This window comes from Lithobates pipiens, unplaced genomic scaffold (genome assembly GCF_037356315.1).
Source record: "Lithobates pipiens isolate NorthernLeopardFrog02 unplaced genomic scaffold, aLitPip1_a1.2 Scaffold_22, whole genome shotgun sequence".
NCBI classification, from domain to species: domain Eukaryota; kingdom Metazoa; phylum Chordata; class Amphibia; order Anura; family Ranidae; genus Lithobates; species Lithobates pipiens.
The window spans coordinates 32,573,551-32,599,100 of record NW_027507784.1 but is presented as its reverse complement, the minus strand read 5'-3'; the positions used below and the strand labels follow the sequence as shown (position 1 = coordinate 32,599,100).

The 25,550-nt window shown below is 41.0% G+C and overlaps 1 protein-coding gene across 4 annotated transcripts in view; it reads left to right on the top strand.

The window, feature by feature from the left end:
• Window positions 1–25,550, top strand: part of LOC143923523 (caspase recruitment domain-containing protein 8-like) — a 124,797-nt gene that overhangs the window by 35,065 nt on the left and 64,182 nt on the right. For all 4 annotated transcript variants that reach the window (XM_077447246.1, XM_077447245.1, XM_077447247.1 and 1 more), the window contains 3 exons: window positions 10,638–10,693; window positions 15,809–16,035; window positions 22,425–22,699. In XM_077447246.1, coding sequence (XP_077303372.1) covers window positions 10,638–10,693; window positions 15,809–16,035; window positions 22,425–22,699 — 558 coding nt within the window. The remainder of the gene's footprint in view (window positions 1–10,637; window positions 10,694–15,808; window positions 16,036–22,424; window positions 22,700–25,550) is intronic.

Genomic DNA, 25,550 nt, shown 5'->3' with positions numbered 1-25,550 from the left:
CCTGCCTGTCTGCTTGTGTCAGGGCTTGTGTCAGGCCCTCCCCTCCTGCTGCTATTAAAACTACCATAAAAACCTCCCATCCCCTCTGTAACATAACAATAAGTGTCCCTGTGCCTGTGTTATATAAAAATGCTGCAGATTTGTACCTATATCAGAGCGGCTCCTGACACTCACGTGACTCCTTGGCTCTCTCTCCTCTCCTTTGAGGAGCCCAGGAGTCACATGAGCATCAGGAGACTCTCTGATATAGGTACAAATCGGCAACTTTTTTATATAACACAGAGACACATATTGTTATGTTACAGAGGGGATGGGGTTTTTTATTAATTTGGCTACACAACCACTTTAAGCTTGTAAGGACAGCTTGCAATTTTTTGAGTGAGAGTTTTTGAATAGGCATTTATCACCCATAAAGAAATGTTTTCTTTTTTTTTTTGTACACCAGAGATAGAAATAGCATACAGGTTTGCACCTCAGCTAGAAGATTGCAGGCCACAATTTCTGAGAGCTTGAGCTGGCACTTACCATCTTTTGGACACCGACAATGAAAATAGTTTACAGATTTACTTCACAAGAGTTTGAGCGTGCATTTATAAATCATGAAAAAAATATTAGTATATTTTTTTGGACACTGAGGCTGGAAATAGCACACAGGTTTGCACCACAACTAGAAAACACATTTGGACAGGCAGCAATTTATGAGATCCTGAGCGGGCATTTAGTATATGTAAAAGAATATTATATTTTTTTAAACGTATGATGGAAATAGCATACTGATTTGTACTACAACTAGAAAGCCTTTTTGAACAGGCAGCAATCTCTGAGAGATGGAGCATATATTTAGCAACCGCAGATCATTTAGCAAAAAAGTTAAGATGTAAGATGTAGTTTAGATGTATTGTCTAACATATATACCTAGTCTATCACAGAGTGGCCCTCTGTGCTTTTGAGTTGCTCTGTCCACTTTGATGTGGCTGGTGCGACTCAGCACACAGGCAAGTTTATAACATTTATTTATTTATTTTGTGTGTTATTGGTTTAACGCAGCCTATTTATTTTTCCCATGTTATAGTAAAACACATTATACCGTATGTAATTACAACTTGGGAAACTTGAATAGCACCCTAAGGCACTGCATGGTAGTCAGCAAGGGACAATGCACCACAATGTACATGGCTCTCAATGGGGTGCACTCATTTAAAATACAAAAAGCATTTCTGCTTGAGTTAAAGGGGTTGTTAACCCTTTCATATACCCAGTGACTGGCCAGAGGTGATACACAGCGATGAAACAAATCCTCCTACACAAGTTGTATCTGTTTATCTGCTGTCTTCTTTTCTTTTCTTTTGAGCTGTCAGAAAATAGGGGGCAGAGAGCTGAAATTACACACTGCAGAGCTCAGTGAGAGTTGATTGGAGTGAAGAGACACACCTCTCTTCACACATCACATAGGAACAAAGCTGATGCTGTCAATCACTGGTTGAGTGCTGGAGGTTCCTCCTCTGTCGACTTTTTACCTCTCAGTGTCAGAAGTGATTCCTGCTGATGGCAGCAGACATAAATACTTAGTGCTCTGGATTGAGACAAGCACACACTATAGAGGGATATGCTTTGTTCATCTTCATGTCTGACGTTTACAACCGCTTTAAAGTGGTTGCCCAGTCTCCTGTTAAAAAAAAAATATGCAAAAAGGGTGCCTCGTTGGGACTTTAAAGGGGCAGGACAAGTATTTAGTAGGCAATATCTTACTTTAAAACAAATATTTTTATTTTACTTCATGTAAAATCAAAGGGGTAGTGGTCATATGGGCAAACAGAAGCCCAAATAGTAGAAGGGATATGAATGAATGTGTGGATACAAAAAGCAAAGCAGGATGCAAAATACAATAAACACAAAGAGCAAAATACAGGTAAATATTCCTATTCCGATGCGTTTCGAGTGTTTCAAACTCTTCCTCAGGGAAATGGATCAGCAAACATATAATATCAATCTACAAAAAAAGAAATAACATAAGATGCGTGGCTAATACAAAGGTTATAGTCACTGTAGCATACTAACATTGAGTAAAAATGTTAGTATGCTACAGTGACTATAACCTTTGTAAGTCAGCAGCTACAAAAACTGTAGCTGCTGGCTTTTAAAAAACACAACCCTCACCTATTCCATGATCCAGTGGTGTATTCACTGTAGCTGGTTTTACCTGCTGTCTTCTCGCCTCTGCACCAGCATTTTAACTGTGGGCACCCAATAGCAGCTCTGCACTTTGTGAATGGTCTAGTAGTCTCCTCGTACCTGTCACAAAAACTGGGGGCAGAGAGCAGGTACCTTTCAAAATCGCGTACCCTCTCCCTCCTTCATTCCTCACAAGCGCCAATTCTTAAAGAGGAGCAGGGAATGAGTCCTTAAAGTGAATGTAAACTCGATTTTTAAAAAAAAATTATGTTATAATGTAGAGTATAAGATTTCCTATCATTTGTTTCAAATCTTCTCTTTATTATTTTTATAATAATCACAAAACATACATATCCATTTACAACATCATCATACAACATCATACATAAAACCCAAACATTTTACCCTTCATTTAAGAAGAAAAAAAAAAAAAAAAAAGAAAAGAAAAAAAAAAAAAGACGCAATCCCCCTTTTCTCTCTCCCTTCCCTCTTCCTCTCCCTCCCCCCCCTATCTTTGAATTATAAATATTCTATCATTCCTTTTGAGGACCGAAACTCTTCCCATTTTTTCCACACCTTTGGTATCTGGCTTTTCACGTAGCCTTCTTCTCTTATTTGTTTTTCCAGGAAATACATCTCGTTCATTTCGCATATCCATTCTGATATTATTGGATTGGTTGTTTCTTTCCATTTACGTGCTATTATTGTTCTAGCTGCTGTTGTCATATATTGAATTATCCCGTTTTTCATACTATCCAATGTATCTGTCGTAAGAGAAAATAATGCTACCTTTACATCTGGAATTAATTCTTTTCCGGTCACTTTTTGGTATAGCTCAAAAATTTTTACCCAGAAATTTCTCACTTTTTTACAGCTATACCAAATATGTTCCAATGTTCCTTTTTCTGTCCCACATCTCCAGCACTTCTCTGTATTTCCTTTATTACCGTATATACTCGAGTATAAGCCGAGATTTTCAGCCTCTTTTTTGAGGCTGAAAGTGCCCCCCTCGGCTTATACTCGAGTCATCGCTGTCTGCCCGCTCGATCAGCGTGTCGAGCAGACAGACAGCGGCCATTCTACAATTCAAAAGCCGCGCCTCCGGCTCCGCCTTCGCCTGTGATAGGCGGAACACTGAATTTCCCAGCAGCCTGTGTTCCGCCTATCACGGACATCGTATCATCCTCGTACTACGGACGAGGATGATACGATGTCAGTGATAGGCGGAACACAGGCTGCTGGGAAATTCAGTGTTCCGCCTATCACAGGCGAAGGAGGAGGCGCGGCTTTTGAATTTTACAATGGCCGCCGAAGAGGGCACGGGACGGAGGCAAGGCAAGGCAAGGCAAGGCACGGCACGGCACGGGACGGGACGGAGGCAAGGCAAGGCACGACACGACGGCAAGGCACGGCACGGCACGGGACGGAACGGAGGCAAGGAGGCAAGGCACGGGACGGAGGCTCGGGACAAAGGTAGGCTGGACACACACACACACACACACACACACACACACACACACACACACACGGATGGATACACACACACACAGGGATGGGTGGATGGATGGAGACACACACAGGGATGGGTGGATGGATGGAGACACACACAGGGATGGATGGATGGATGGAGACACACACACACAGGGATGGATGGATGGATGGATGGAGACACACACACACAGGGATGGATGGATGGATGGACACACACACACACAGGGATGGATGGACGGACACACAGGGATGGACGGACACACAGGGATGGACGGACACACACACACAGGGATGGACAGGCATGTCTCACCCTCGGCTTATACACGAGTCAATAAGTTTGCCAGTTTTTTTGGGGGTAAATTGGGGGCCTCGGCTTATATTCGGGTCGGCCTATACTCGAGTATATACGGTAACTATTTTTAATGCCACCGGACTCCAGTACCATCTCAGTGCCACTTTATAATTTCTTTCTTGATATTTTAATGCCGTTGAGGTTTTATGTATTATCCCTAAGATTTTTTTCCATTCTTTTTCTGTAATTGTCTCTTCTAATTCTTCCTCCCATTTTCTAATTCCTATTAGCTCTTTAATGTCGCCTGTAGGTAGCAGCTGTTCATATATTTTAGATAGCTTATTCTTATGATTTTGCTCCTTTAGTATTATCTGTTCAAATTTAGTTAATGGTCTAATTATTGAGTTTTTATTTAACTCGATAAATTTTTCTAGTTGGTAATGTTGCAACCAATCTTTTTTAATTTCCAATCCCATATCGAGTAAGTTTGGCATCTTTCCATCCGCCAAAATCTGTATTAATCTTACATTCTCCATCTTGTTCCAATTTAAATATCTTACCCCTTCCATAGCTGGCTTAAATTCTGGGTTGGACATCAATGGAGTCAAAGGTCCAGTTCTGGAGGATAGCTTTCCCTTTTTCAGCACTGCGTCCCAGATTTTTAAAGTAGCTCTCACGAAAATTGGCATTTCCTTTTTTTTTGTTCTTAATTCAGGTTTTATCCAAGGTAAAAATTTAAGTTGTAATCCCATAATTTCCTCTTCCAACGTTACCCATTGTTTGTTTTTCTTATCATGTTGCCAATTTATAATTCTAACCAATGATGCTGCTTGCATATATTTTACCAAATCGGGCAATGCCAGCCCTCCATTTTCTTTTGTTCTGGTTAGTGTTTCTCTTTTTATTCGGCAGTTTTTTTTTGCCCATACGAAGCTACTTATAGCTTTCCTTAAATCTATCATTATCTTCCTAGATGGAACAATGGGTAATGTTTGGAATACATATAATATCTTTGGCAGTATCTCCATTTTTACTATATTTATTCTACCCAGCCATGAATCTCCCTTTGTATTCCTGAACTATTTGATATAACGTATCTCTATGGAACGCTATTGATACCCCTCTTGACTTGGAATATGGGAATGTGTCGTGAATCCAGTTAACATAATGCTTATTAGTTAATTTCGGAATATGCTCTGAACGAAAATGCGTTTCCTGGAAAAGGACTATGTTTACCTTTCGTTTGTGGAAGAAGTTTAAAATTTGATTTCTTTTTGAGGGAGAGTTAAGGCCTCTTGCGTTAAAAGAACAAATTTTTAACCCCTCCATGTTAAAATTCCAGGAGGGGGTGAATTATTCCTTAATGTACGGGGGATCTCACAAGGTAACAGAAGAAGAGGGAAAAAGTAGGAGAGAGAGGAAAAAAAAAAAAAAAAAAACTCAATAATTACTCGTTCCTTACACTCGATCCTAACACCTCGACTAATCCACTCACCACTCACTTCACTCTTTCCTTCACTTACACTACCCTATAATGACTTAAAAAAAGTCTGACTTACTTAACCAGTAAGGTCCCTATTAAGAGGAAGGCAGTCGGAACCGCTGGTCTAGATTGACTATTCGTCAGTTTTTCCATTGCCGCCTATTTTTTCTTATTTTTATTTACTATTATTGCTTCTACTGCTGAAAGCTCATACCATATTGCATATCATTAGGTTTCTTCACTTTTTTCTTCTCTTTTTCCCTCCCTCCTCCCTCTCTCCCCTCCCCTCTCCCCTTCTTATCGGTGGTTCCAAAAAAAAAAAAAAAAAAAATTGGGGTTATTATCATAATCGGGAAAGGGAGGGGATAGGGATAGGTCACGGGGAGAGATGGGAAGGGTAGAGGGAAAAAAAAAAAAAAAAAAAAAAAAAATTATTGCATATATTTGTTAGTAGTGTTATATTCAAATTTTTCTTATTATTTAAATATAACCCATCTCCCCTCATTAAACACGTTTGTGAGAAAAAAAAAAAAAAAAAAGGGAACCCAACATCACCCCTACAATCGCTAATTTCATTGATTATTGTACTCGTGTAAAAAAAAAAAAAAAAAAAATCCCCTAGTCACCCAACCCATTTTGCGATATCCTACAATCATTTATTACATTTAGTTATTATTCTTGTGTGAGAAAAAAAAAAAAAAAAATCACCCCTACAATCACTTATTTCATTGATTATTGTACTCGTGTGTAAAATAAAAGAGAAAAAAAAAAAAATCCCCGGCTCCCTTATTCACTCATTGTACTCATTGTATTTTTACTATACTTGTTTACCTTATTTCGTGAAGAAAAAAAAAAAAAAAAAAAAAAAAAAGGAACCCAACATCACCCCTACAATCGCTAATTTCATTGATTATTGTACTCGTGTAAAAAAAAAAAAAAAAAAAAAAATCCCCTAGTCACCCAACCCATTTTGCGATATCCTACGATCATTTATTACATTTAGTTATTATGCTTGTGTGAGAAAAAAAAAAAAATCACCCCTACAATCACTTATTGATTATTGTACTCGTGTGTAAAATAAAAGAAAAAAAAAAAAAAATTATTAAATAAAATAGATATATACATATATATACATATATACAAATATATATACACATATATATATACATACATAAAAAAAAAAGAAAAAACCCATTTTACCTTATTCACTCATTATACCTTTGCTATACTTATTTACCTTATTTCGTGACAAAAAACACAAAAAAAAAAAAAAAAGATGTGCACATATATGAAAACCTCCTTCCATTCCTTCTCTTCCCCTCCCTCCCCTCCCCCCTCCCATTTCATTACCCTTTTAATTACGTGTATAGTTTCAAACAAACAAACAAAAAAAAAAAAATAATTAAAACAAATCAATCAAGTATCCCTGCCCCCATCCTCCCTCCCCTCCCTCCCCCCGACCAATTTCTCCAGTCCTTATATTCTTGTTGTTGTTTTTCTGTATAATTTTGGCCAGTCTGGTAAATCTACTAGTGGGAGATCAAGAATTTTTACAAATTCCGGTAGATCTTCTAGATTCCTATAAACAGCTATCGAGCCTTCATATTGAACCTGCAATTGGAACGGATATTTCCATCTATATTGCAAGTTCTTTTTTATAAGTTGATCCAACAGGGGTTTTAATGCTCTTCTTCTGTCCAAAGTATATTTGGAGATATCCTGAAAAAATATCAGTTGTTTTCCCTCATACTCTATATTTTTTTTTTGTCTTGCTGCCATCATTATTTTGTCTTTTGTTCGTGCATAATGCATCCTACAGATGACATCTCTAGTCTGACCAGATTCTATCCTTCTTACTCCAGCTATTCTATGCGCTCGATCGATCATCAGTTCTTCTACAGACAAGTCCCCACACAGACCCTGGAAGACCCCTTGTATTGTTGAAATCAAGTCCTTTGAGATCACATTTTCACTCAAACCTCTAATTCTTATATTGCTTCTTCTGCTTCTGTTTTCCTGTTCATCTATAGCAGTTCTGGCTTGTATTAAATCCTTTTCCTGTTCTTGTATTCTTACTCTTAATTGAGCCACCTCTTGCTCCATATTAGACACTCTTACGTCCATTTTCCCTATTGTTTCCTGTGTTTTTTGAGTGGATACTTTAATCTCCTGGATCTCGGTTTTATAGGAGTCCTCCAGCCTGTGTATGTATTGATCCATATCCGACCGGGTAGGGAGGGAGCGGATATATGTTCTTATGTCCCAACTCTCATTATCTCCCTCCCTTTGTTCTGTTAATAATCCTGTTATCTCAATTGGTGAGCTATTCCTAGGCTGGCTTGTAGTTTCCTCTCCTGATATCCCCAAAGACGTTGATGTTTCTGCCATTTCTAATAATTCTTGCGATATTTGTAATGATCGTGTTGTCTGCGATGTATGCGATATTTTTAATAGTTGTTGAGGGGATTGAGATTGATCCTGTACCTCTACCTGTGGGTGCATTTGCTGAAAAAATTCCTTAATATCCGTTGTTTGAGTAGCTTGGGCCCCTGTAGATCCTTTATTTCCACCTTCCTTTTTATTTTTTTGGCTTTGGGGTGTTTTATTTCCCCTCTTTGGTGCCATAACTTTAGCTTTCCTGGGCTTTTCAGCCTTTTTCTAAAATCCGTTAGTGTCCCTTTAAGGAGGTTGCAATACTTTAATATTTTTCAGCAATAGATTTACCTTAGCCTAGGTATTCTTTCAAAAAGCCAATATATCTCAATAGCATTTAAAGGGCGCCCTTATATATGTACATATAATAAAACAGTCCTTGAAATTCCATAATTATGTTAATCCAAGCTTTTTTTTTTTTTTCTTGTTTGTTTAGACTTTATAACATTTAAACAAGCAGATTTGAATTATAAGTATGAGTGTGATTCCTCTCTTCCCTTTCTTACTATCTCTCTTCCAGGACCTTTTCTCTTTATTTTTACTTCATTTATTCATTTACTTCATTTAACCCCCCTAGCGGTAATCCCGAGTCTGGCTCGGGGTAGGAATATACTGATAGGAGCGGTAACCCCGAGCCAGACTCGGGATGGCTTCACTCGATGCAGGGGATGACACAGGGAGAGTTACTCACCTTGTCCCCTGGATCCAGCGATGTCCACCGCGCTGTGTGATCGAGCCGTCCTGCGCTCGATTCACAGTGCCGAATGCCGCCGAGCTCCGTTCCCTGCGGCTTTACGACGCACGGGAGCGGAGAACGGCGGCAAATTCAAAAAAGTAAAAACACACAAAACACACACAGCACTGTAATCTTACAGATTACAGTGCTGTATTAAAAAATACACACCCCCTTTGTCCCTAGTGGTCTGTGCAATGCCCTGCATGCACTTTTATATTATAAATACTGTTTTTTACTGCCTGGAATTTGGAGATTGTCCATAGCAACCAAAAAGTGTAAATTTTCAGTGTTTTTGGATTTGATTACATTATTGAATAATTTTTATTATTCTTTATTATATTATAAACTTTATCATACCCGGGATGTCTGCTAGACTCTGGTTTGAACAGATTTAAGAGCGTTATTCCTAAGAATTACAGGACTACAAAATAAAAGCCAGATTTCCGTGCAAAATAATTGTACCGCTTTCAGCACCTAATTCCAGACTGAATCATACCGCCAGGGAGGTTAATATATAACAGTCCTTTAGTCTTCTACCTTGAGAGAGAGATTTTTTATTTATTTTTCCCCCCACCGTCCTTAATTTACTTTGTTTCTTATTAATATTAATATTGTTGTTAAATCTTACGTCCGTCTTTGGTTCCTCCCTGCAGCTTTCTCCTTTTCTTTTCTTTGCTTCTGCTGTCACTCAAGCAAAAAAAAAAAAAAAAAAAGGGTTACCTTCGTGGTCTTCTGGCACTTTAATCAGCCCTGGGGTTCCCCCCAAAGCCCCCCAGGGTTTTCAGTCCTCTGTCGCTTAGCAGGGCTCTCCGTAGCTCCCCTCGAGATTTTTCCTGATCCCCGCCTGGATCCTCCGGGACCGCCGCCGTGTGGATGGACAAACAGCTAATAGCGTCGGTGGCTGGCTTCCGCCCACACACCGCCGCTCGCGCCGGACCTTCTCCACCCCTTCGGCTTGGCTGCGTCTCGTTCCGCGGCGCTCCACAGGCTGTCTCGGGCTGGCTCGGGTTTCTTCGGGTTTCTCTCGCTCCCCCTCCGGCTGGAGCCTCTATGGTAAGGCTCAGGAGGGCACGAACGTCCACTGCAGGTTCGTAACCGATCGAATGTAGCAGATACGGCAGTGTATGAATCGACTCTCTCGGCTCTCTCGCTATTGAAAATAAATCAGGCTCTCCCACTTAGTTGCTGGCATGAGCTTTCTAAATCTTCGAGCCGCATATATCAAGCTATAGCAGCGGCAGCATCGGATCCACTCTACGGAACAGCAGCCATCTCTCCCAGCAGCTCCGCCCCTTCCTCCTCCGATTTCCTATCATTTGAGCCCAGTCTTGCCACAAAGAGTTAATGCAGCTCTGAGCAATCCTCTTTTATTGTTCAGTGAGATAAATCTTGACAAACAGAGAAAAACTTTGTGAAATCCTCCCCCTTGCTGTGATTGACAGGGGATTTACATATCTCGTGCACTAGCCTAAGAGACATGCATTATTTTTTAATTCCCTCCCCCACTCCTTTCTTCTGCTGCTCTGCAAGGATTGGCTGTTCCACACCCCAGCATGATTTGGCATGCTGAAGTCATGTGGGGACTTTTCTGGGTTTTGAATGGATGTTAGTGATCATAACAGAAGTTCAGTGTAAGAAATACGCAGGAGAAAATGTATGTTGATAAGGGGAATGTAGAGGTGGGCGGGGAGTCTACTGACATCACTACTGAGCCCTGGAAAACAGACCCACCCACAAAATCTGCAGTTTTTCGGGTCTCATAGCAGAAGAGGGGAAACATTTGACAGATAAGTATGCATGTAGGAGGCATGTATATCCTTATAGATATTGCAGTAGTTTAGAAAGGATGAGAGTGGGTTTACATCCACTTTAAAGCGTAACTTCCTGTCTTGGGTGTAACTCTGCTTTAAGGTTAAGCATCATTTGAAGGGGACCAAAATCTAAATATACATTCTAATAACCTCTTTAAAAATATGTATATATATTGTTTTTGTTCTAATCTTGACTTGCACTTTCTATTTGTTTCCTAGGACCATGATCCTGATGATATTTTGATTGTCCCAGAAATAAATGGAAATACATACAAGTAAGAGCAGCAGCATAACAACCTTTAACCACCTCAATACAGTGCACTTACACCCCCTTCCTGACCAGACCAATTTTCAGCTTTCAGTGCTCTCACGGTTTGAATGACATTTACTCAGTCATCCAACACTGTACCCATATGAAACTTGCGTCCTTTTTTCCACACAAATAGAGCTTTCTTTTAGTGGTATTTAATCACTAGTGGGTTTTTTATTTTTTGTGCTATAAATAAAATAATACGTAAATTTTGTGAAAAAAATGCCTTTCTTTGTTTCTGTCATAAATTTTTGCTAATTAGTAATTTTTCTTCATAAATTTTGGCCAAAATTTATACAGTTACCTATATTTGGTAAAAAATAACCCACATTAGTGTATATTATTTGGTCTTTGTGAAAGTTATAGAGTCTACAAACTATGGTGCCAGTCGCTGAAAATTGATCACATCTGATCAGGCCTTCAGTACATCAGGTGTACCTCATTTCTTGAGACACTAACAAGTCAGGAAAGTACAAATACCCCCCAAATGACCCCTTTTTACAAAGTAGACATTCCAAGGTATTAAGTAAGTAGCATGGTGAGGTTTTTTAAGTTGTCATTTTTTCCCACAATTCTTTGCAAAATTAAGATTTTTTTTATTATTATTTTTTTTTTTACAAAATTGTCATATTATCAGGTTATTTCTCACACACAGCATATGTATACAACAGATTACACCCCAAAATACATTCTGCTACTCTTCCCGAGTACGGCGATACCACATGTGTGAGACTTTTACACAGCCTGGCCACATACAGAGCACTAACATTGATGTAGTACCTTCAGACGTTCTACGAGCAAAAATGGCGCATCTCATTTCTCAACCACCTATTACACTTTTGAAGGCCCTGGAGTACCAGGACAATGGAATTTCCCATAAAATGACCCCATTTTGGAAAGCAAACACCCCAACGTATAATCTGTGATTCATAATGTGTCTTTTGAACGGTTAATTTTTTTCCAGAAGTTTTTGGAATATGTGGAAAAAAATTAAAACGCATTTTATTTTACACAAAATTGTCAATTTATAAGATATTTCTAACACATAGCATGTATATAGCAAAAATGACACCCCAAAATACCACATGTGTAGGACTTTTACACAGCGTGGTCACATAGAGAGGCCGAACATTGAAGTAGTACGTTCAGGCGTTCTAGGAGCATAAATGACACATCTCATTTCATTCCTACCCATCATACTTTTGAAGGTCCTGGACCACCAGGACAGTGAAATTACCCACAAAATGACCCCATTTTGGAAAGCAAACACCCCAACGTATATTCTATGAGACATGGGCTGCAAATAGGTACTCGGGTACTCTGATGGGCTGGAGATAGGTACTCTGATGGCCTGGTGACAGGTGCTCGGTTACTCTGATGGCCTGGTGGCAGGTACTTGGGTACTCTGATGGCCTGGTGACAGGTACTTGGGTACTCTGATGGCCTGGTGACAGGTACTCGGGTACTCTGATGGCCTGGTGACAGGTACTCTGATGGCTTGGTGACTGGTATTTGGGTACTCTGAAGGGCGGTGACAGGTACTCATATGGACTGTGACAGGTACTTGGGTACTCAGATGAACTGGGACAGGTACTCGGGTACTCAGATGGGCTGGGACAGGTACTCGGGTACTCAGATGGGCTGGGACAGGTACTCGGGTACTCAGATGGGCTGTGACAGGTACTCGGGTACTCAGATGGGCTGTGACAGGTACTCGGGTACTCAGATGGGCTGTGACAGGTACTCGGGTACTCAGATGAACCGTGACAGGTACTCGGGTACTTTGATGGGCTGTGACAGGTACTCGGGTACCATGATGGACTGTGACAGGTACTCGAGTACCCTGATGGATGTGACAGGTACTCGGGTACCCTGATGGACCGTGACAGGTACTCTGGTACTCTGATGGGCCGTGACAGGTACTCGGGTACTCTGATGGGCCGTGACAGGTACTCTGATGGGCCGTGACAGGTACTCGGGTACTCTGATGGGCCGTGACAGGTACTCGGGTACTCTGATGGGCCGTGACAGGTACTCGGGTACTCTGATGGGCCGTGACAGGTACTCGGGTACTCTGATGGGCTGACAGGTACTCTGATGGGCTGGGACAGGTACTCGGGTACTCTGATGGGCTGTGACAGGTACTCGGGTACTCTGATGGGCTGTGACAGGTACTCAAATACTCTGATGGACTGTGACAGGTACTCTGATGGACTGAGATTGACAGGTACTATGAGGGGTGGTGACAGGTCCTCTTTATTGGGGGGGCAATCAGTGTGCTTGATGTGTACTGTAGGCGGTAACGAGATGTTACCGCAATCTCCTCCTCACGCACGATCGGTGTGTGAGTAAGAGAACCCGGTAACATCTCGTTACCGCGGTTTGTTTACATTTTAGTGATCGGCTGTGAAAGGATCACAGCCGATCACGTGGGTAAACAGCCGGCCAATGGCTGTTTACCAGCATCGGTGACGAGCAGTGTTCCCGGGGAACACGCCGCCACCGAAGTGCACGCGCAGCCCGCTCACGATCGCTCATGCGCCGTACACAATCGGGGTGTGACCATCTGTGATCGGCCGTGACTTCATCACTTCATCACGTGGTAAACAGCCATAACCAATGGCTGTTCACCCCCTTCGGTGGCGAGCGGTGTCTCCGTGACACGCCGCCACCGAAGAAACAGGGATGCGCGCGCACGATCACGCGCATTCCCTGTTTAAACGGGAGGCCGTCATATGACGGCCTCCCGTCGCAATAGGTTCGCCGCCTGGTCGTCATTGGACGGCCGGCGGTCAGGAACTAGTTAAAGATATTCCTTCATTATCTTGTTGTCCTAAAAGTCACATTAAATTATCGAAAATGTGTAAGTCTTGAGGAATCCCACTAGTAATAAATGGCTTGTGATTTACAAATATTGATATAAAAAATATAATAAAACCAAACCCATAAAAGGCAACAGTTTTAAATAAAGAAAAATTATTGTGCAGGCACACTGCCTTGAAAAAATATTCATACCTCTTGAAAGTGTCCACATTTTGTCATATTACAGCCAATAACGTAAATGTATTTTATTGGGATTTTATGTGATAGACCAATACAAAGTGGTACATAATTGTGAAGTGGTTATAGTATAACCATAAGGCTGTACATCTTCCCCATATATTGGATTGGTTTCAAATCTCCTCAAGGAAATTATGGGTCCAATTAGAGCAACAGTTATCATCCCTTCCTCTCCGTGGATTCCTCCTTCATTATAGCTAGATGCAAGCTCAATACCTCTGTGTGCTTCATTAACACTTAGACTTTACTGCTATCTGCTTAAATGGGCCCCTTGACTCCACTTACGGGTGACCGTAAGTGGGGTAACCTTAACCGTCTATTCTTCTTCCTTGCTTAATGACCCACCTCTCAATAGCTGAAGTCCTAGGTTGAAAAGTGACGGGACGGTCAAGGCTTTTACAACATTATGAATACACATTGACAAGATTTATATCAAAGGATCTAAAGTCATGGCCAAAAATATTGGCACCCCTATGTTTCTGTCAGATAATGCACCACTTTGCCCAGAAAATTGTTAGGCATTCTCATGTTTATTTCTTTTGTTTGTATTGGTATGACACAAAAAAGTGGAGAAACAAAAATCCAAATCTGACACATTCCACGCAAAACTCCAAAAAATGGACAGGACAAAATTATTAGCACCTTCTCAAAATTGTAAGAAATATTTGCATTCCAAGTTTGTGATGGTCCTGTAATTTCTGCTGGAGAAGAGAGAGAGCAGAAAAGAATTGTCTGAGGACAAAAATAGTGTGAAAGCATGGACAATCTCAAGATTACAAGTCCATCTCCAGAGATCATAGGCTCGGTTCACATTGCCACGACCAGAAAGTCACATGACTTAAGATGAGACTTCCTGGGGGCTTGAGTACTACTTTGATAGAAGTATAGAATAGAAGTTGGATAGAAGTCACCTTGAAGTTGTACAGGACTTTTCTAAAGTCAGAGTGACTTCAGTAGTGCTAATTAAGACAGCTCTCATTGACTAACATGGGATTTCACATATCACGTGACTTGTTGTCTCACAAGTCGGAATTCAAGTCATGGCAGTGTGACCCGAGCCTTAATGTTCCTGTGTCCACTGTGTGCAACATTGCCAAGATGTTTACTACCCATGGCATTGTAGCTAATCTTCCTTACCCAGGAGGACCCCACTGCTGACACAGAGACATAAAAAAGCGTGGAGTGGAGTTTGCCAAACCGTACCTGAGGAAGCCAAAATCCCTTTGGCAGAATGTTCTGTGAATAAACGAAAAACAAAATTACAGATCTTTGGTAAAGCCCATCATTCTACTGTTTTCAGAAAAATAAATTAGGCCTTTAAAGAAAATACAGTCTCTACAGTCATACATGGTGGAGGTTCACTGATATTTTGGGGCTGCTTTGCTGCTTTAGGCACTGGATGTCTTGACCATGTGCATGACATTATGAAATCTGAAGACTACCAAAGAATTCTGGAGTGCAATGTAGGGCCCAGTGTCAGAAGGTTGGGTCTCCATCAGATGCCGTGGGTCTTACAGCAGGAAAATTACCCAAAGCACATATCAAAAAGCACCCATAAATGGTTTAAGACAAAGTGCTGGAGAGTAGTGAAGTGGCCAGAAATTAGTCCAGATCTAAATCCCATGGAGCACCTGTGGAGAGATCTCAAAACAGCAGTTGGGAAAAGGAACCCTTATATCTTAAAGAGAACCGGAAAAGTTAGAGAAAGAAGAGTGGTCCATAAGTAGAGAGGTAAAAGAAACTCAAACTCATTGATGGCTATAGGAAACAATTCATTTCAGTTATTTTTTCCAAGGGGTGTGCTACCAAATATTAAATTGAGGGTGACAATAATTTTGTCCAAAACATTTTTAGAGTTTTACCTGTAATGTTTCAGATTTGGTTTTTTGTTTCTCCACTTCTTTGTTTCTTTTCTGGGTGAAGAGGTGCATTATCTAACGGGAGAGCAGGGGTACCAATATTTTTGGCCATGACTGTATATACATATATAATGGTGTATTTCTTTTACTCCTGTATCCAGATTGGAACTGACATCTGCTGGACTTTTTCGCTGTTCGAAAACGGGAATTAAATTCCAAGTAAGACATCCAGTAACAATGGAATATGAATTGGATTCCTGGTATAAATATATGGATTTTCTCCGGCATCGAAAAGTAGAAGTAGTGGGACCTCTGTTCAACATTAAGACACCTCAAGAACCAGATATAGTGTCTGCTGTGTACCTACCTCATTACATGTGTTTGAAAGGTATGTTTTAATGTTAAAAAAATATCCCAGCAGCAGATAAATCTCAATTCTTACTTGAAGCTTCTTGTAACACCTGCCTTCTAACCTGTCCTGTGTTATATAGTTGCTCTAACATCATGTAGACCATCAGGGACTATTCAGAGGACTTGGGTATACATGAAAATTAAAGCAGTTGTAAATCACTGGACTTTCGCATACTAGCACATTATGTTAAACTTACCTTAAAACTAAGTTCTTCTTTACCGAGATCTCAGAGCTGCAGCAGGCTCCCATCTTCACCCGTCTTGCTTCCGGATTCATGGACTGCGGCTCTGTGGTTGGTTGGAGCCACGATGACATCACACCTGCAGGCAATTACAGCACAGGGCTCAGAAGGAACTGCATGACTAGTTGTTCCTTCAGAGCTGTTAGGACTTGGATCTGCGACCTCTGCTGTGTCTGGCAATGACTCTACTTGCTGAGCCACCAGGAATGCTGGATAGTCCCTTAGACAATGCTTTGAATGATCCTCTCTTGAATTGTATTTGCCTTGACCCTTGAATTCTTTGGTCCTCCCATGAATTTACTGATTTATGCCATGTTTCTGCAATTCCTGGTTGCCAAAATATTGTGCCTTCACCAGCCACTATCTCCCTCTTTAAATCTAAGAACAGAGTCGCGCTTAGCATTTAGTAAAACATCCTATTCATGAGCATGTCAACATAGTATTGATAGGTGCATTAAAAAGTCCTTATTCAAAAGAAGAACATTTCACAAAAGAGAAAATGAAATAGGCACACTAAAAAGGTCCTTATTCAGAAGAAGATGATATCACAAAAAGAGAGGATGAGCATCCAGTAGTACACAGTCTTATGTGTTAAAAGAGAGGCAGGTGCAGGACCAGGGTAGTGAAAGGATAGAAGCGTCACGCTTCTAAATTCCTAAGTCACAATTCATAAAAGCACTCCGGCTATTCCAGGTCTCATATGCCATCAACACCACATGTGACCATCACCAGAGAAGGATGTCTGCTTACCGGATAAATCCAATCTGTAAAGAGGTCAGAAACGCCTGGGGCCAGGGGTGGACTGACCATTCGGCCACTAGGGCACTCACCGAGGGCCTCGGGCCACTAGGGGGCCCCATCAGAGTTGCCAGCTTAAAACCAGGGACAGTATGTAAAAATCTGTGTTTTTTTTTTTTACATCTGTCTCTAAAATGTCCCTTACCGGCTTCCTTTTGGTCTAAAAATCCAGAGATTATAGCTGCTCCACCTCTCCAGTACCTTCTCAGCCAATAGAAGCATGTCTATGTATACTGTGTGATTGTATACTGTGTGTGTGTGTGTGTGTGTGTTTACTGTGTGGCCCCATAATCTCTGATTGCCTGGGGGCCCCATAATCTCCTATTGCCCGGGGCCCCAAGAGTTGTCAGTCCACCCCTGCCTGTGGCCCCAGGACGACGTCAATCTGTGATGAAACGAATAGGGTGGATGACATGCTGACGTTATCGCGGCACACGAAGTCCCAGAAGCACAAGCGTTCAAATTTATCTGTACCGGCCAATATACTATTTTTATGTATGGAAGATGTTCTCCCTTTTTAAATTACTATCTTCTGAATAAACGTATTGGATTTTACACTATGTGGAGCATCTTTCTTTCGAGTGGGACATTCGTGAGTATCTGAAAACAAGGGGACAGAAGAAAGAGTACCTACACGATCCCAGGGTGCCGAGCAGACTGCAGCCCAAAGGCCCTGGCAGGGTAAAACAGCCTCAGGTCGTTTCTGACCTCTTTACAGGTCGGATTTATCTGGTAAGCAGACATCCTTCTCTGGTGATGGTCACATGTGGTGTTGATTAGACATGTGCATTCGTTTTCGTCCGAATGCATTTTCGTCCGAATTTCAGCTATTTTTGTTTTCGTTTTGACAAACGATAATGAAAGCACAAAATCCGAAAAACGAAAGATCCGACATAAATAAATGCTTTATTTTCGTTTTCATTGTTACAACAGTTCGATATAGAATAGGAGATTCGACATGACTCTGACAACAATCTGTGTCTATAGAACCTGTGTTCGAATGTGCCTAACCTTACCTCTATTAGTCCAAGATTATATAGAGAAAATATTCGACAGAGAAAAAAGATTTGACAGAGAGAAAAGATTCTGCAAGATACTGTCCTAAAAAGTGTTTGGGGACCCGGGTCCTGCCCCAGGGGACATGTATCAATGCAAAAAAAAGTTTTAAAAACGGCCGTTTTTTCGGGAGCAGTGATTTTAATAATGATTAAAGTGAAACAATAAAAGTGTAATATTCCTTTAAATTTCGTAGGGGGGGGGTTGTCTATAGTATGCCTGTGAAGGGGCGCATGTTTCCCGTGCTTAGAATTGTCCCTGCACAAAGTGTCATTTATGCAGGAAAAAAAGTCCTTTAAAATCACTCGCAGCTATAATGAATTGTCGGCTCCGTAATACAGAGAACACTCATTGAAAGTCATTGATAAAAAAATAAATAAATAAATAAAATAAAAAAAGCGTGGGGGTCCCCCAAATTCAATTACCAGGCCCTTCAGGTCTGGTATGGATATTAAGGGGAACCCTGCCTCAAATTTAAGAAAAAATTTGACGTGGGGTTCCCCCTAAATATCCATAACCAGACCCTTCAGGTCTGGTATGGATATTAAGGGGAACCCCGCGTCAAATTCAAAAAAAAATTGACGTGGGGTTCCCCCTAAAAATCCATACCAGACCCTTTATCCGAGCACGCAACCTGGCAGGCCGCAGGAAAAGAGGGGGGGACGAGAGAGCGGCCCCCCCTCCCTCCTGAACCGTACCAGGCCACATGCCCTCAACATTGGGAGGATGCTTTGGGGGTCTGTGACCCCTCAAAGCACCTTGTCCCCATGTTGATGAGGACAAGGGCCTCATCCCCACAACCCTGGCCGGTGGTTGTGGAGGTCTGCGGGCGGGGGGCTTATCAGAATCTGGAAGCCCCCTTTAATAAGGGGACCCCCAGATCCCGGCCCCCCCCCTGTTTGAAATGGTAAGGGGGTACAAAAGTACCTCTACCATTTCACAAAGAAAGTGTAAAAAATGTTTAAATAAAACAAACACACTTTTGAAAAATTCCTTTATTAAAAATAAAAAAAAGATTCCAGCGGCGGTAATCCACTCTTGCTATCCATCGACGGACGGTCATCTCTCCAGCGATGTCTAATATCATCCAGCGCAGCGCAGCATCCTTCTTCTGTCTCCGTGGAGGAGACACTACAGGCATTCCGGCGGCTGACGTTTGTTATATACGGAGGGCGGGGCCACCCGTCACCTGACCCCGCCCCCCTCTGACGCAAGGGGAAACCCGGGGTTCCCTGTGACGTAGGGGTGACCCGCACCCCTCTGATGTAACACAGGCAGGTTTCTGTTACATCAGAGGGGGGCGGGGTCACCCCTACGTCACGGGGAACCCCGGGTTTCCCCTTGCGTCAGAGGGGGGCGGGGTCAGGTGACGGGTGGCCCCGCCCTCTGTATATAACAAACGTCAGCCGCCGGAATGTCTGTAGTGTCTCCTCCACGGAGACAGAAGAAGGATGCTGCGCTGCGCTGGATGACATGAGACATCGCTGGAGATATGACCGTCTGTCGATGGATAGCAAGAGTGGATTACCGCCGCTGGAATCTTTTTTTTATTTTTTTATTTTTAATAAAGGAATTTTTCAAAAGTGTGTTTGTTTTATTTAAACATTTTTTACACTTTCTTTGTGAAATGGTAGGGGTACTTTTGTACCCCCTTACCATTTCAAACAGGGGGGGGGCGGGATCTGGGGGTCCCCTTATTAAAGGGGTCTTCCAGATTCTGATAAGCCCCCCGCCCGCAGACCTCCACAACCACCGGCCAGGGTTGTGGGGATGAGGCCCTTGTCCTCATCAACATGGGGACAAGGTGCTTTGAGGGGTCACAGACCCCCAAAGCATCCTCCCAATGTTGAGGGCATGTGGCCTGGTACGGTTCAGGAGGGAGGGGGGGCCGCTCTCTCGTCCCCCCCTCTTTTCCTGCGGCCTGCCAGGTTGCGTGCTCGGATAAAGGGTCTGGTATGGATTTTTAGGGGGAACCCCACGTCAATTTTTTTTTAAATTTGACGCGGGGTTCCCCTTAATATCCATACCAGACCTGAAGGGTCTGGTTATGGATATTTAGGGGGAACCCCACGTCAAATTTTTTCTTAAATTTGAGGCAGGGTTCCCCTTAATATCCATACCAGACCTGAAGGGCCTGGTAATTGAATTTGGGGGACCCCCACGTTTTTTTTTTATTTATTTATTTATTTATTTATTTTTTTATCAATGACTTTCAATGAGTGTTCTCTGTATTACGGGAGCCGACAATTCATAATAGCTGCGAGTGATTTTAAAGGACTTTTTTTCCTGCATAAATGACACTTTGTGCAGGGACAATTCTAAGCACGGGAAACATGCGCCCCTTCACAGGCATACTATAGACAACCCCCCCCTACGAAATTTAAAGGAATATTACACTTTTATTGTTTCACTTTAATCATTATTAAAATCACTGCTCCCGAAAAAACGGCCGTTTTTAAAACTTTTTTTTGCATTGATCCATGTCCCCTGGGGCAGGACCCAGGTCCCCAAACACTTTTTAGGACAGTAACTTGCAAATTAGCCTTTAAAATGAGCACTTTAGATTTTGAACGTTGGAGTCCCATAGACTTTAATAGGGTTCTAAAGTATGCTATATACTAGCTCCATCGAATCTTCTTTATACATTCGACAGACACCATAAGCCTTCAAAGACAGATTCGACCGTGATTCATGTGGATTTTCGGACGAATGCAATTTTTGAACGAAAAATGAAATAAATAAAAACGAATTTCGGGAGTAACTAAATAAATTAAGTTTTCAGACGAAAACGAAATTCCGAAACGAAATATTTTACTCTGCACATGTCTAGTGTTGATGGCATATGAGACCTGGAATAGCCGGAGTGCTTTTATGAATTGTGACTTAGGAATTTAGAAGCGTGACGCTTCTATCCTTTTACTACCCTGGTCCTGCACCTGCCTCTCTTTTACCACATAACACTGTGTACTACTGGATGCTCATCCTCTCTTTTTGTGATATCATCATCTTCTTCTGAATAAGGACCTTTTTAGTGCACCTATTTCATCTTCTCTTTTGTGGAATCTTCTTCTTTTGAATAAGGACTTTTTTTATGCACCTATCAATACTATGTTGACATGCTCATGAATAGGATGTTTTACTAAATGCTAAACGCGACTCTGTTCTTAGATTTATTGACCTTTTGTGATATCACACATGAGAGTTGCTGCTTTTTCTTGATCAATCACTTTTATCTATTGTATTATTGTTTTTAAAAAAATAAGTGTGGTTTTTCTCCCCTTACATAAAATCTCACTCTTGTCTCTCCCGCTGCCGACCGTATCTTCACTATCATCTGTTACCGTGTTACAGTGAATGAAACTGAATTATTAAAGTGTTACAGATGAAGTTATAACAGATATCAAAATTAATATTATTAAATATCATTAAATCTAAGATGACAATCCTAGTTACATAAAATATGTCTTTCATACAACAACAGATAACGTTGACTCGCTATAGTTTACCAGAAAAGTCATTAAGGAGAGGGACAGATGTTCTAAGTATCTACACATTTTCTGTAAGAGTTTGATTGGATGGCCAAGCACCCTTCATAACTTCTGACTAAATTGACCTGGGTTTTCACATCAGAAATGTTAGGTGTCAAGTCTCTTCTCCATTTGCGCATAATCAGTTAACTTGCAGCAGAGAGTATGTGCATGACTATGGTCCTATAATTGTGTGGGAACTTGATGATTCCTAGACTAAGGCCAGGGTTGGGGACGTTAGACACCCTGTTACATCTGAGTAGGGAAAATGTAAAATGTAAAAGTCTGTTAATGTTTGTAATGGCTTTATACCTTGTTTAATAAATATTATTCAAAGTAAAAAAATATATATTATGTTCCAAGTAATTGGGGTTGAAGTAATTTTATAGCTAAGAATGCAGAATATAACGTGTGCAAAAAATGAAAAAATTGCTGTAGAGGTTAACTGGTTAATCAATAAAATTAATAAGAAATGAAACAGGAAGAGTATTGTCCTAAGTTCAGACTCGAAAAACGAAACCAGTCTTGTTACTAGAGATGCTGAGAGATAAAAAAAAACAAAAAAAAACACCATAGTTAGATGAACTCTGCTGCATCTACCAAAACCTGAAATATTGTTTTGGGCTGGTCCTTTAATAGAGAAATATTTAGACAGGTATTGCAGGTCTGCAGGATACTTTAAAAAAACGTCTAAAAAATCCATTGCATGTATATGTGATATAAATATTTTTCCATTTTTATAGAGCTGAGTGAAGGCACATCTCAGATCATTTGCGCTCATTTTAAAGATGGAAATTGGAGTGTGGAAAAGCCAGCAAGAATTCTACCATTCCATGTCGTCCTAGAAAATCCTTCGTTTTCACCCCTTGGCACTTTGTGGCACTTTTTACCAAATATGGTGACCAAGCATATACCAATACATGGCAAAGTACTTCTATATTTCAGAGTAGTTGGAAAAAATCATGTTCATTATCAAATTCATCTGTACCTAGTACCCATTTTTACAACAATGAGCAAGGTAAAATATACTAATAGTAGTTATAAGAACAGATCTATTGTGCTTTGTTTCTGAAACGGAACAGTCAAGTTGTGGGCATTACTTGGGGCCATATGAAGACAGGAACAACAAAAAGTAGAAAGACTTGCTGTGAATGATTTGGAAATATTGCCATTGTTTTATTTGATGCCATAATTATATGGGCTATAAGTACATTAGTATTATAGTTTACTCTTACTCATTTAAAGTTTTTTTTTTAATTTTGAAGCCAAATTGGGATAACACCTAGTTTATATTTGTTACATGCCCCTATTCACATAGCATAACTTTATTTTAAAAAAATGCTTTTTTAACTGAAAGTTTTCAGTACTGTGATAGTTTGACTGAAAAGTACTTGATCATGCAACATTGTGCCCACAATCATTTTCGTATTATTTATCCGCTTAAGGACCGCCTCCTGCACAATCACGTACCTGTACGTGGCTCTTTAAATGCCCAGCCGTGGGTCGTGTGCGCGCCGCCACTGGTGGCGCGCTCGCGACGCGGTCCTGAGCTCCGTGACCGTGGCCGCGGGACCCGCGGACCCAATCGCCGCTGGTGTCCTGCGATCAGGTCACAGAGCTGAAGAACGAGCAGAGGTAAGTGTAAGCAAACCTCTCCTCGTGCTTCCTAGTGTGGCTGTCACTGATCGTCTGTTCCCTGTTATAGGGAAAGACGATCAGTGAGGTCACATGCCAAGCCACGCAGTAAGAAAAAACACACACGTCACACTTAACCCCTCCCCGCCCCCTAGTGGTTAACTCCTTCACTGCCAGTGTCATTTACACAGGAATCGGGTCATTTGTATAGCAGTGATTGCTGTTGTGAAGTTTGGGGATACTAGCTCCGTGGGATTTAGTGCATAAACCGTTATAAGGTGAAACCAAAATATATTTATTTATAATCAAATCAAAAATAAAGCTTTTCTTCAGCATATAAAAAAAACGTAAATTAAAGTCCGCTTATCTTCAGCACAAATAATACGAAAAGAAAAGCACCTACAGTTCTGTAGACAGGTCTTCACCAAAAAGTTTCTTTAGAGTCCTTGCAGAGATCTTTTTGCAGCCTCCAAAACCGCAAAACAGCAAAACAGCAAATATAACAACACAGCCAGACAGCTCTTCAGACAGGTGTTCATCTCCTTCTCCTCCTCACCACCACCTCTCTACTGCTTCCTGTCTTATAGGCTGTCTGTCTTCCTGGAGGCCGTTAACCCCCTGTGGGCCGAATCCCTGTGGTCAGGGATGGAGGCTCTTTCCCACCCAAATGTCACTTTAGAGCCTCCCAAATTCCGGGTCCCAACTATCTCTCTTAAAATATAGAGAGGACCGCGAGTCAGTCTTCTCCCGAAACTATCCCCGGAATTTGTCACCCATTTTTGGGTGACCCCCTGAGGCCTACCATGATTCCCTTAAAGGGACCACATCCCGAAAATAGGCTCCATATAGCACCCATCCAGGACCCAACCTTGGCGTCCTGTACACTGTATAAATGCCAATGGTCCCAAAAATGTGTCAAAAATGTTCAATGTGTCCGCCATAATGTAGCAGTCACAATAAAAATCGCTGATCGCCGCCATTACTAGTAAAAAAAAAAAGTATTAATAAAAATGCTATAAAACTATCCCCTCTTTTGTAAACGCTATAACTTTTGCGCAAACCAATAAATAATCGCTAATTGTGATTTTTTTTACCAAAAATATGTATAAGAATATGTATTGGCCTAAACTGAGGAAAAAAAAAATTTTTTTATATATTTTTTGGAGATATTTATTATAGCAAAAAGTAAAAAATATTAAATTTTTTTCAAAATTGTCGCTCTATTTTTGTTTATAGCGCAAAAAATAAAAAACGCAGGGGTGATCAAATACCACCAAAAGAAAGCTCTATTTGAGGGGAAAAAAGGACGCCAATTTTGTTTGGGAGCCATGTCGCATGACCGTGCAATTGTCAGTTAAAGCGACGCAGTGCCGAATCGCAAAAAGGGGCCTGGTCCTTTGGCTGCAAATTGGTCCAGGGCTTAACCACTTTCAGACCGGACCATTTTGCTGGTAAATGACCAGAGGTCTTTTTACACTTTGGCACTGCGCTGCTTTAACTGGTAATTGCGCGGTCATGCAATGTTGTACCCAAACAAAATTTGCGTCCTTTTCTTCCCACAAATAGAGCTTTCTTTTGATGGTATTTGATTGCCTCTGCGATTTTTATTTTTTGCGATATAAACGTAAAAAGACCGCAAATTTTGAAAAAAAATGATATTTTCTACTTTTTGTTATTAGAAAAATCCAATAAACTCAATTTTAGTCATACATTTAGGCCAAAATGTATTCAGCCACATGTCTTTGGTAAAAAAAAAGTCAATAATTGTATATTTATTGGTTTGCGCAAAAGTTGTCACATCTACAAACTAAGGTACGTTTTCTGGAATTTATGCAGCTTTTAGTTTACGACTGCCTATCTCATTTCTTGAGGTGCTAAAATGACAGGGCAGTACAAAACCCCCCCAAATGACCCCATTTTGGAAAGTAGACCCCCTAAGGAAATTGATAAGAGGCATGTTGAGCCCATTGAATATTTTATTTTTTTGCCTCAAGCGATTGAATAATGACAAAAAAAAAATTTTTTTTTTTTTTTTACACAAAGTTGTCACTAAATGATATATTGCTCACACATGCTATGGGCGTATGTGAAATGACACCCCAAAATAAATTCAGCTGCTTCTCCTGAGCACGGGGATACCACATATGTGGGACTTTTTGGGAGCCTAGCCGCGTACAGGGCCCCGAAAACCAAGCACCGCCTTCAGGCTTTCTAAGGGCGTAAATTTTTGATTT